Genomic DNA, 13,084 nt, shown 5'->3' on the forward strand with positions numbered 1-13,084 from the left:
TTTCCTCACATTTGCTGCCAACTGGTGGCATCAGAGCGCAATAATATTTACTTTGTCACCACCGCACCGTTCAGGAAGGGCAGCGGAGCACGGTCGGTCGTTGGACTGTGAGCTTCCCCTGTTTTCTTTGATTTCCAGTAATTTACCTTACAAAGTCTGCTGGAGGAAAACGCTTAAAGTCTCTTCTGGAATTTTCTGGGCCGGAAGACCTCACAGCAGCAAAACGTAGGCGCAAATCCCAATGGCTTGCAAGTTTCCAGTGGGATGATTCTATTTGAAGATAAATCATAACTCGTGACCCCTTCAGGAACGCATAGGGGATAGGAAACATAGAGCCGTGGTCTCGCCAGCCTCGAGGTCTGGCCTCACCGACGCTCGGCCCCAGGGGCTCAGGTGACCACCTGAGCAACCCGGGAAACAGCGGGGACCACGCATCCACTGTGGACTGGAAGCCTCCGCCTATTCCCCACTGCGGCACCAGGTGGCGCAGCAGGGCGGTGGGAGGCACTGCGCGTGCGCGGCTGACGGACGGAGTGGGACACAACGTTCCCAGCCTCCTGCGGTTTCCCTGGGCGGCATGAAGACAGCCGACGGCGCCAGAGGAACCCACCGCGAGGGGCCGCGCAAGCTAGCGCTCTGCGTCCTCTGCGGCCTGCCCGCGGCAGGAAAGTCGACCTTCGCGCGCGCCCTCGGCCAGCGGCTGCGGCAGGAGCAGGGCTGGGCTGTTGGCGTCGTCGCTTATGATGACGTCATCCCCGAGACGTTTCTCGACGGGGCGGGCGCGCGGCCGCCGGTCAGTGCGGAGGGTGGGGCGGAGTGGTAACGGCTGCGCGTTCGCGCGGGCGTGTATCATGTTGGTTATTTGCTTTGCGCGCCTGTTGTGTACTTGGCAGTGCCTGGTGTGGGAGAAGATACCCTGAGAGGAGGACAGACAGGAGTATGAGAAAAGTGCAGCGGGGTTAACATAGTTATTGCAACGAGTGAATGAGTTGGCTGTAGTTACAAAGCAACCGTTTTAGAATAATGCATTGTAGAGGTTTGTTTGGTGCATATATGTATTGTGTATTCTATACAGTGGAGTCTTAAGAAAAAGTTAGGTTCTTAAGTGAGCTTGCAAGTGGAAATCCCCTATAGTCAAATTAACTCTTGAAAAATCCCTAGGGAAGTTTCTCCTTAGGACAGGGAAAGAATCTCTAAGAATTCCAATATAGCCAGTTTAACATCTAGCCATGGGCACATCCAGGTTGTGGGGCTTGAAGTTTATACAGTTTGAGGAACTCTCTTTAAGAAGATAAAAAAATTGTGAGGGTCCCTCACAGGACGATAGAGTGAGTCTGAACTAATGAAGGGTCTGGCCTCTGAAGCTTAATCTTCATTCATTTCGGGGCAAATCTGCCTCTGCCGGCATTGGAAAAGATGGCTATTTCTTAGTTGACCACCAGGGGAAGTAATGGACTTGTATTTAGGGACCAGCTTGTCTGTTCCACGTACATACTAAAGCCATCAACTCACACTCAACACAATGAGATGCATCTTCTCGGAGAAGCATATGGAAGCTGAGACCACTGGGGGAAGAGGAGATTTATGCCTCTAATGTTACTCCAGAGCAAATACCCTTTGGAATATTCCAAAATTTTTAAATTTTTGTTGTTTAGTTTTTGAATGTAAATGAATTTACATAATCAAATGCAAATACGATGTGACTCCACTTTCTAAGTATATATGCAGAAATACACTACATTTGGTGCATGGAAAAATTCTGGACCTCTCCAGCAAAGTTTTTCTACTTCCTTATTCTTCGCTAATTGTGAGGTAAATACAATATCAGGGTAGCACAGGATTTACTTGGATGATAGTATTTTCACCACTTAGGAGAAAGCTGAAAGTTGTTGATAGAGATTGTTGTATTTCCTGGCTTTTTCCTCACATATACTTAGTCCACTCTTCCTCTACAGACAAAGGCCCTGGAACTCATCTGGTCACCATGAGTAGAAAATCTCACTTTTTAGGGAGTGATACATGTTTCTCGTTTAGTGAGTTTAGCTGATACACATTTGTTGTATGTGGTATAATCTCTGTGGAGTGCTAAAGCATGGACAAGCAGGAGAGGGACCTCAATCTCCTGTCCTCCTGTTTACCCTCCAGCCTTGACTTCTTAACTATATTAGTGCTCTCTACAGCCCTTGACCAACACAAGAGTATTTGTATTCTCAAGCTACTTATTTTCTCCCCCTCAATCTGCTTCCTCTATCTTTCCTCATCCCATACCAACCTAGTTGTTAGCCTGGGTTCTTTTCATCTTGCCCAGGGACCTTTCAACTGATTTTCTTTTTCCTTTTCCTTTTTTTTTTTTTTTGAGATAGAGTCTCGCTCTGTTGCCCGGGCTAGAATGCCATGGCGTCAGCCTAGCTCACAGCAACCTCAAACTCCCTGGCTCAAGCAATACTTCTGCCTCGGCCCCCGAGTAGCTGGGACTACAGGCATGTGCCACCATGCCTGGCTAATTTTTTCTGTATATATTTTTAGTTGTCCAGCTAATTTCTTTCTATTTTTAGTAGAGATGGGGTCTCAGTCTTACTCAGGCTGGTCTCAAACTCCTGACCTCGAGCGATCCTCCCTCCTGGGCATCCCAGAGTGCTAGGATTACAGGCGAGAGCCACTGTGCCCAGCCTCAACTGATTTTCTTGCTGTCCACGAGCTTTCTAATTTCAAGGGCAAACCTGGAGCCAGACTATTTTATTTCTAAGGATATTAATTTTGGCTCTTCCTTTCTCCTGGATAGTAAATACTTTCCCTTATTCACTCATTCAGTCATTCATCCATTTAATATACATTTCTGGAATATGTTAGATGCCAGACCCTCTGCTGGATGCTGAGTATTCAATGGGCTAATGATCTAGCAGGGAAATAGAGAGGTGCAAACAAATGCCTAAACAGTGTAAGCCCCGTTAGAGTGGAGACATAATATTTACAAGAATGGGGTGTCATGATAGGCAAGGTAGGGGACTAGCTGTCTTCTGCATGGTTGACTCTGAAAAGGCTTAATACAGCACCAGTATCATTAAATAGAAGTTTTCCAGGCAGAAGGAATGGTATATATGAAGGCATGGAGGCATGAGAAACCAGATGTGTTAGAGCAATGGTCCCCAACCTTTTTGGCTCCAGGGACCAGTTTCATGGAAGACAGTTTTTCCAGGGACTGGGGTGGGGGGCATGGTTTCAGGATGAATCAAGCGCATTATATTTATTGTGTACTTTATTATTATTACATTGTAATATGTAATGAAATAATTATACAAACCTCTCTGATAATGATAATCTGTATTTGCAGCTGCTCCCCAGTGCTAGCATCACCACCTCAGCACCACCTCAGATCATCAGGTATTAGATTCTCATAGGGAGTGTGCAGCCTAGATCCCTCGCATGTACAGTTTACAGTAGGGTTCACACTCCTATGAGAATCTAATGCTGCTGCTGATATGACAGGAGGCAGAGCTTAGGCGGTGGTGTGAGTGATGGGGAGTAGCTTTAAACACAGATGAAGCTTCCTTGTGCCTGCAGGCACTCACCTCCTGCTGTGTGGCCAGGTTCCTAACAGGCCACAGACTGGTACTGGTCCAAAATCTGGGGGGTTGGGGCTGCAGTTAGAGAACTACAAGTGGTTCAGTGTTGTGAGCTTAAATTTTCATATAGGACCGGTTGGCAATGAGGCCAGATGACCACCCCATTGGCCTAATATAAATTGCAATTCTTTGGTCTTTTGTAGCCATCTCAGTGGAAATTGCTTCGACAGGAACTGTTGAAGTACCTGGAATACTTCTTGATGGCTGCTGTTAGCGGGTGTCAGATGTCTGCCCCACCCGACAGGACTGAAGCCATGTGGGAAGATTTCATCACCTGCTTAAAGGATCAAGATCTGATATTTTCTGCAGTGTTTGAGGCCCAATCTTGCTACCTCTTAATGAAAACTGCTGTTTCTAGACCTTTGCTTTTGATTTTAGATGACAACTTTTATTATCAAAGTATGAGATATGAAGTCTACCAACTGGCTCGGAAATGTAATTAAAACATTTTTTTCTTACACACAGAAACGTATATTCACATGTCAAAATCACTGCCGTCTTTAGTGAGCATTTAATTGGATTAGGAGGTTTAGGTGGATTTACCTAAGTTTAAAAGCTAGATGTTGACTATTGCAAATGGAGTTTTTCCTACTGTAGTTGGCATAATTTGTCTAATATATATATTTCATATTTTGGAAATATAGTTCACCAATAATTTTATGGTTTTAAACTATTTTCAGATTCGTTAGGCTTTTGCCAGCTCTTTTTAGATTGTCCTCTTGAGACCTGTTTACAGAGGAATGGCCAGAGACCACGGGCACTACCTGCTGAGACCATCCACCTGATGGGAAGAAAGATAGAAAAGCCCAACCCTGAGAAAAATGCTTGGGAACACAACAGCCTCACAATTCAGAGTCCAGCGTGTGCTTCGGAGGCCAGGTATTCTAATCAGAGCCATCCTTCCCTAGGTTTTTCCCTATGCGAGGCACTGTGCTAAGTGCCTTACCTGTGTTGGCTTGCTTAATCCTCACACAGGCCTTGGAGAGATATTGTTATTTCTCCCTTTGTGTGGAAGAAGAAACTGAAATGGTAAAGTTTAGCTTGTCCAGAATCACCGAGCTTGTAATGGCTGAGATTTGAACCCAAGTTTGTTTGCAAATGCCTGCTCTTAACTTTTAGGATTATACTGCCTCCCAGAAGTCGGAGCAGGGAACTCAGAGTAGAACACATCTGTGATACTCTTGCTAAAATAGCTCAATCTAAATAGCTTGCCTGGTAGTTTTTCTCACAGAAAGAAATCTGTGAAAGAGTGGAACTGCTACTGGGTCCTGATTTGCCATAGAGCTCACCATAGTTAACACTGCTTGTTTAGAAATTTTACTGATGATGGAAATATTTTGTATTTGTACTATCTGATAAGGTATCCACTGGCCACACTCAACTGTTGAGCACTTAAAAGTAGCTAGTACAACTGATGAATTCTTAATTCAATTTAATTTTAATTAATTTAAACTTAAATAGCTTCACATGGCTAGTGGCTATTCTATTGGGCAGCACAGTTCTAGAGGTATATTGCCCATGTTTCCTTGGTTCCTGCCTATTGTCTGTGAAGGATCAGCAATTTTAAAAGGCTGTTTTTAAACTCATTCCACAAAATGTTTAGTTCCCAGGATACAGTTTCCATGCATTTTATAACATTAACACACTATTTTAAAAAAACCCAAAGATACAAAATTGGAATCAGTTGGCTGTTGTTTAGACAGTTTATGAAATAAGCTACTGGAGCAGTTTCTAATTTTAACTTGTTATAATATCCAGAAACTTGGAGCAGGCACATAACTAGTTGATTGCTACTTTTCCTGGAATACTTAAAATTGTTTCCTTTGGAAGTAGACAGCTGGTTAAGGCACTGAGATAGCCCATGAGAACAGCATAAGGTTATCATCATTGCCTTGAGACCCATGAGACCCAGTCCTTGCTAGAAGCAAGAAGAGTGTGGGCTTCTCTGGCGTCACTGCCAGCCCTTACTATAATCTGCCAGTTTCGTGTCAGAAATTAAGAACCTCGTCACCTGTGCTCAGATCCAAAATAGTCACAGTGTAACTATAAAGGGGTTCTGTGCAGTCTGGTATATTGGAAGTTGAAAGATGATCTGATAAATGTGTCTTTCCCAGGATTCTATGAAATAATAATAGCAACAGCTGTTGAGCACATGCTATGTACTGGGCATGTTCCGAACACTTTCTGTGTATGGTCTCATTCAATTCTCACAACAACCCTTTAAGGGTAAAAACTATATCCCCATTTTATAGATGGGATAACTGAGGCCCAGGTAAGCAAGTAATATACACAGGTAGTTAGTGCAGAGCCAAGATTTGGACCCAGTACAGTCTCACTCACTTCAGAACCTGGGCTCTTTTCAATGTGAGAAGGATCATCTTAAGGTTAAGATTTAACTTGATGAGCTCACTGACTTAAAATTTTTTCTGTGCTACCTCCTGTACTCTGAGTAAAATTCAGACTTTTTACCATAACGTATGTGTTCTAACCCTGATTAACTCTCCAACTTCATATCCTACCACTCGCCATCCTTGCTTCTTTTCACCCAAACTGGCCTTCTCTGTTGATGAACACAAGCAGCTTGTTCTTGCCCCAGAGGCTGTGTACTGCCACGCCCTCTGCCCTTCCCACGTTTATGCTTGACGGCCTTCATTCACCATCCTAACTGCAATGAAGAAGGTTAGCTGGGCTACCCAGTCCCTCTTGTTATCATCCCTTTGTTTGTCTTCACTCACTTGCCCACTTGCCACTGTCTGAAATTATTTTTTGCTTATTTAATTAATATATCTGTCTCTATTACATTATCAGGCTTGGAGAAGGCAGCTTAGCTCATAGTTTCACATATGTAGTTGTACAGTATTTTTCGTATAAGAAGATGCTCAGTAAATATTTGTTAAATGAATGAATGAATTCTACCTCAAACCTCCGTGGACCCTTGGTCAGTGAGAAACTTTGCTAATCCATATCCTTACTGGATAAGCAGAAACCAGAAAGAAAAGACTGAGCATCTTTCTTTAGGGAATAAAATAGAATTCTCGTAGCCTACAATGCAGCACTTAATAGGGGAGGAGAGAATGACTTTTCAAAGCTTATTGATACTAATCTTCAGAAATTAATATTTTTTAAATGAGGGGGTTTTGGCTTATGATTTGTTTTGAGCTACTACATTGGATTTTGCAGGTAGAAGGTAGCTTCTGTACCATTTAGTCGTTTTCCTTTTGTTAAGGATCTTGGATTATAGCAGTTTTATTCCTCTAGAATTCAATTTAGGGGTCATAAATGCAAGTTCTTAAAAAACAGATGTTTGATATAGGGATTTATTGTATTTTATCCCACTTTCTCTATAGCCTGGAGGTGACTGATTTATTGCGTATTGCTTTGGAAAATCCAGTAAAATATGTTGAGGACAATGTGGAACAAAAGGTAAGTCTTCCAGTATAGATTTAGTATAAATGATTAGGAACAGCTTTTCATAGGAAGATCTTTTTGGGCTGAACATATTAATAAAAGGTGAGTAAACCAGGAAAGGTGCTGTGTCACTGACGGGCGCCCCACCAGCATTCAGCTGCTGACGCTGGTTGCAGTGTGCACTGCTGGCAGCCGGTGCTGGCTGGCCAGAGCCAGCTAAACTTTCAGAGATGTCAGAGCCTGTTGACATTATGTTGGTAGCTTAAAATGTGCAAGAATGGGAATATTTACGCCACAGAAATTGGCAAGCACTACCGATAGGTTTGGGGTTTGTTTTTCTCTGGAGGGCCAGTTATTAGACATTCACTAGCATATCACTGCCTAGGTACAAGCCAGTTTACAATGGGATGTAATTCATTTGGACTCTCTCCTAGCGAAGAGTAACAAACAAAAAAAGCCACTTATTAGTCCCTTCAAATATGCATCGCCTATACTTTAGCCATTTCTTTTATACAACTATATAATTGTTCCAATAACAATGTCTGCATTACATAGGAAACAGACAGAATTATATGTTCAACTAACATTCTTCATAAAGTTGATCAGACACTCCGAAGAATTGTGTCTCAGACGATGAAGGAAGCAAAAGGTATGTTGTGTCAGTGATGTGCTGTTTAGCTGGTGTGATGGTGACTTTCTCTTGCTATTGTTGTTCCCCGACACTCAAGTAGTTTGTTTTCAGTCGTAAAAGTTAATGTCATGTTTCAATATGCAAATTGGTGAAATATAACTAAAAATTCCACCCATGGAACTGAGTAGTCATCTATCTAATAAATTTCTACTGAGTTTTACTCTGTACTAGACCTTATTCTAGATGCTGGGCAATTAGCAGGGAGCCGAATGTTCTAGAGAGAAGAGAGACAGAAGACTGGTTGTATGAATATATGCCAGTGCTCTGAAGAAACATGAAGTAGGTAGGGTGAGGCAGTGAAGAGTGAGGGGAGGATTTGTTTTTAAAAGGGTAATCAGGAAGGCTTCTCAGAGATGACATTTAAGCAAAGATGTGAATGAAGGGAAGGAGCAAACCATGCAGTTATCTGGAGGATCATTCCAGGCAGTGGACACATCAAGTGCAAAACCCCAGAGGTAGAGTAGTTTGGAACATTCCAGAATAGGGAAGAGGCCATTGAGCATGGGGGAAAGGAAGGAAGGAAGGAGGAGGGGTAGTCAGGGGCCAGATGTAAGATCTGCATGGTGTTTGGACAAGGTCAATGTATTATAAATCCGAATTTATATGATAGATAAAATATGTGGTAATTATAGTTTTATAAAATAATTCCTATAGTTTTGTATTGACTCATTGCTGTATTTAAAATTGGATTTTAAAAAAACAGCAGCTAACATTTTTTGCATGTCTTTTATATGTTAAGTGCTTTATAAATATTGTTTCTAACCCTTACAATCCTATAATATAGGTATAATTTTAGAAATGGGGAAATGGAGGTTTACAGAGGATCAGGTGTAATAACTCGGCTAAACAGCTCCTAAATACCTGGGGTTCAGAGTTAAGTCTTATTCCAGTCTGCACTTTTCTGTATGTTTCCATTGTTATTACCTTTACAGAAGCTTAGGACATTAGAAAAGGAAACAATAAACTAACCGTATTGTGGTTTTTATCCTTTTTTATTTTCTGCCCTTTGTGAACATATTGTTTTCAAACTTTTTTTTTAACCATGAGATTTTATGTTGTAACCCAGTACATGAACTCACACACGTGGAAACAAAAGTTTCACGAAACATCCTCACATGTTTAATGAACTCTAATATGCTCTATTTGATTTCATTTTAGAAAAACACTGGCTGCCCCAAACAATGGGTTACAATCCAAACTTTGAAAAACAGAGGACTGGAACACAAATGGCAGCATAATTAGAATGCAAACAAAAAATAGTTCCAGGAGTTCTTGCTCAACCGTTTGCTTTTCTTCTGTTCTCTCTATAAACAAAGGGGGTGGGGTAGATAGGGTTATGCCCCAAATCACTCTTATCTCCCACCCATTAAAAAAAAAACAGATTTTTTTTGGTGAGGGGAGGTGATACTAGTTTCTAGACGGTGCTTAAATAAAATTAAAAATTCAATTGATCTACCATCAACAAAGTAAAAAGACAATTCACAGATGGGAGAGAATATTTGCAAACATGTATCTCATAATGGACTTGTATCCAAAATAGATAAAGAACGCTTACCACTCAATAATAAACACAAATGACCCAATTTTTAAAATGGGCAAAGGGGCTGGGCGTGGTGGCTCACACCTGTAATCCTATCACTCTGGGAGGTCAAGGTGGGAGGACTGATTGAGCATAGGGGTTCAAGACCAGCCTGAGCAAGAGACCCTGTCTCTACTAAAAATAGAAAAATTAGCCCAGCGTTGTGGTGTATGCCTGTAGTCAGAGCTACTCAGGAGGCTGAGGAGGAGGATTGCTTGAGCCCAGGCGTTTGAGGTTGCAGTGAGCTATGATGATGCCACTGCACTATACCTGGGGTGACAGAGCGAGACTGTCTCAAAAAAATATAATAAAATAAAATAAAAAAATAAAATGGTAGGCAAAGGATCTGAATAGACATTTCTCTGAGAAAGATATAAAATGGCCAATAACCACATGAAAACACACTTAACATTAGTCATCAAGAGAATACAAATCAAAAATATAATGAGATACAACTTCATACCCACTAGGATGCCTAGAATTAAAAAGGCCAAGTGTTTTTGAGGATGTGGAGAAATCAGAACCCTCACACACTTCTGGTGAGAGTGTAAAATGGTGCAGCTTCTTTGGAAAACAGCCTAGCAGTCCCTCAAACATAAGAGTTACCGTATAACCCAGCATTTCCATTCCTAGGTGTATGCCCAAGAGAGATGAAAACATGTTCACACAAAACTTGTGCACAAGTGTTTATAGCAGCATTATTTGTAATAGCCAAAAGATGGAAACAACCCAAGTCCCTATAAATAGATAAATAAAATTTGGTGTATCCATACAATGGAATGTTGTTATTCAGGCATAAAAAGGAATGAGGTACTGATACATGCTATACGACATGGAATAACCTTGAAAACATGATGCAAAGTGAAAGAAGTCAGTTACAAAAGGCCACATATTATATGATTCCAATCATTTGAAATGTCCAGAACAGAGAAATCTTGAGACAGAAAGTAGACCAGTGGTTGCTCAGGGATTGGCGGTGCGGAGTGGGGCAGTACGGAAGGAGGATGATAGCTCAAGGATAGGGATTTGCTTTTAAGATGGTGAAAATGTCTTAACTATGGTGATGGTTGCACCTGTGAATATACTAGAAACCTTCATATTGTGCAGTTTAAAGGGGTAAATTATATGGTATGTGAATTATATCTCAGTATAGCTACCAAAAAATAAAAATTCAATTTTTTACTAGTACTACCCACATTTGGCTATTGCTACTGTATTGAATAGAGCAGATACGGAACTTTTCCATCATTGTAGAAAGTTATATTAGACTGTTATCCTAGATATGATTTATCAGTTTTAGAATTAAATTATCTGGTACTAATGTTGATTATGGAAAACCCTAAATTGTCATTTTCTGTTTCTGTTTTTTTTGCCTTTCTACTTATTAGTTCAGTAAGATAGTAAGTCCAGCTATCTTGGCTCTTCTTGTCCACAAAAAAAATCCCTTTCAGGTTTGTCTTTTCTGCTTATACATTTCATAGCACAGTTACTTAAATTCTTTTGTTTCAGATGATTTTTGTATATCATATTGTGACCTTCTGTTTGTATTATACCAACTCAGTTGAGATTTATTTATAGAATCCGACAGGTTTGCCTAAAGTAATCAATTTCCTGATGTCATTAGACAGCCCAGATTGCTTTAATTTATACAAATAATCTGAGAATATCTTTTTATTTTAGATGAACAAGTGCTTCCTTACAACTTGAAGCTTCTAGCAGAAGAACTTAATAAGCTCAAAACAGAGTTTTTGGAAGACCTAAGACAAGGAAACAAAAAATATCTGTGCTTTCAACAAATTATTGACATATCAGATGTCATTTCTTTTTTTCATTATGAGAAAGATAACATTGTACAGAAATATTTTTCAAAGCAGCATTAAAATATCTGAATTTCCAATCAAATGTCTGATTTTGGTAATCTTTTACAAACTAGTTAAATTTGTATTACTATGTTTTCTAGGCCAGTAATGTACATTGCAAAGACCATTCTTTTTTAAAGAAGAAAAAAAATCAGTTCATTCTAAAGGATTCATTTGTCATAATACTTCAGTCTGTTACCTGTCAGATGTGACACTGATAATTAAGCACAGAGGCAGCCTTCCTCATTTATATGCCAGAAAGCTTAGGGTAGGCGGGGCTTGGGGGACAGAAGTCAAGTTAAATGGATCTTGAATAAAGAGAAGAAACTAGAGGGGAGACAAGTTGCAGATGTATGGACCTGTTTTTGTTTTTAACTTATGACAGATCTCCTTAAGACATCTAGAAATTCAAACCAGTATAGCCACAAAATCTATTTATTTTATTAACGGAACATTTTACATAGCGGAAAATTAGTAAAAACTAATTTGATCCTAGTTTTCAAAAAAGAAAAATCGAGGTCATTAGAAAGTATTATTATTTTATTCATATATTACAAAAGCAAAGCTTCATCACAATATGAACTACATACTAGATATAGGTATTTCAGCATTAAACTGCTTTCTGGAATCCCTAAACAATATAGTGTATTTTACAACCATAATGCAAACTTTATGTTTTGCATACAAAATATGTTCTTTTACATCAAAGTACATATTAACAAAAACAAGTTCTAGAAAGCATATACCCTCTAAGACTAACGAAAAAGTCTTTAGCAGGGAATTTTTATTTTTAGTAACACATTCATTTGATAAATATTTTGGTAGAACTGAAAATGAGGTTTATCTTTATTTTTTTAGAAATCCCTTTGTCAAACAGTTTTGGAGAAGAATGGCAAACACTTATTTCTAAAATGAAATAGCACTGGAAATACCCAGTGGAATTTTTTCAAAGTAAAAGTCTAGCCTTTACTTGAATTTCAAGTTGTAGCTACATACTACATTGGTAAAATCTGAAATAAAATTATTCCCTGTTAATCTCTTCACAGTTTCTTAAAAAAATATTAGTGGAGATTAAATTATCTACCAACTTTAAAAATCTAAACTTATGTTCACTGAACAAAAATAAATTTAGTTTCAGAGCATTGCCTGTTAATGGCAAAGTACTATAAATAGTGCATGTTAAAATTTTTTCCAACAACTTATTTCTATAAAATATTTGATTAAAAATGAGAAACATATTTAATACATAAGGGAAGATATGAACATCTTAACAAATACAGAATTTAACTCACAGGAAATTTAAATAAAATCCTAAATCTTTTAAAAAATACAATATCAAAAAAGTTTCTAAGGTAGATTAGCCTCAAAAATTTTAAGTGCATTTAGAATAATTGTAGCTTTTAAGCATCAACACCTTTGGGATATCAACTGTGCTCTGTAAGTCATAGGAAAATTAGGATTTTACATTCTAGTTTGTAATTATGAAAAAAAAATCTTTTCCATATTTAAATTAAAATGCACCTTCAAAACATTCATCTTTAGTTGTTAGGGGAAAAAAATGTATTGGGCCCAGAATATAAAGTTAATAAGCTGGTTTTAACAAGAGAGTTCTTTCTCTTTAATGAAAATTTTCATTTTCTATTTTGGGGTATTGCTTTTATCTGAAAAATAAAATATAAGGAAAAATAATCACAAAAGCTTCCAAATGACCTGTTTCTTTCTGGCAATTGATAAACACTAGAGCAAAGTTACACATTTGGAAATTACAGTAAAACTGAACTGAGCAGTGAGTGATTTAAGCAACAGAGTGAGACAGAATTGTAGAATTTTGGATTCACAAGATTTGACAAAGTTCCAGTTTGGAGAAACCTGTCCTTGAGGCTGTTCTTTAAACAATGCAGTTGAGATTAGTTTCGATTAGATA

General features: G+C 39.1%; 1 protein-coding gene across 1 annotated transcript; it reads left to right on the plus strand.

Moving 5' to 3' along the window:
* Positions 1-188: 188 nt before the first annotated feature.
* Positions 189-11,198, plus strand: PSTK (phosphoseryl-tRNA kinase). Its single transcript, XM_069460259.1, has 6 exons — positions 189-793; positions 3,767-4,058; positions 4,304-4,502; positions 6,971-7,046; positions 7,587-7,680; positions 10,982-11,198. Exons 1-6 carry the CDS (start codon positions 578-580, stop codon positions 11,179-11,181), a joined length of 1,077 nt encoding a protein of 358 aa, XP_069316360.1. The 5' UTR covers positions 189-577; the 3' UTR covers positions 11,182-11,198.
* The last annotated feature ends 1,886 nt before the right edge of the window (positions 11,199-13,084 follow it).

Source organism: Eulemur rufifrons, chromosome 28, assembly GCF_041146395.1.
Source record: "Eulemur rufifrons isolate Redbay chromosome 28, OSU_ERuf_1, whole genome shotgun sequence".
NCBI lineage: Eukaryota > Metazoa > Chordata > Mammalia > Primates > Lemuridae > Eulemur > Eulemur rufifrons.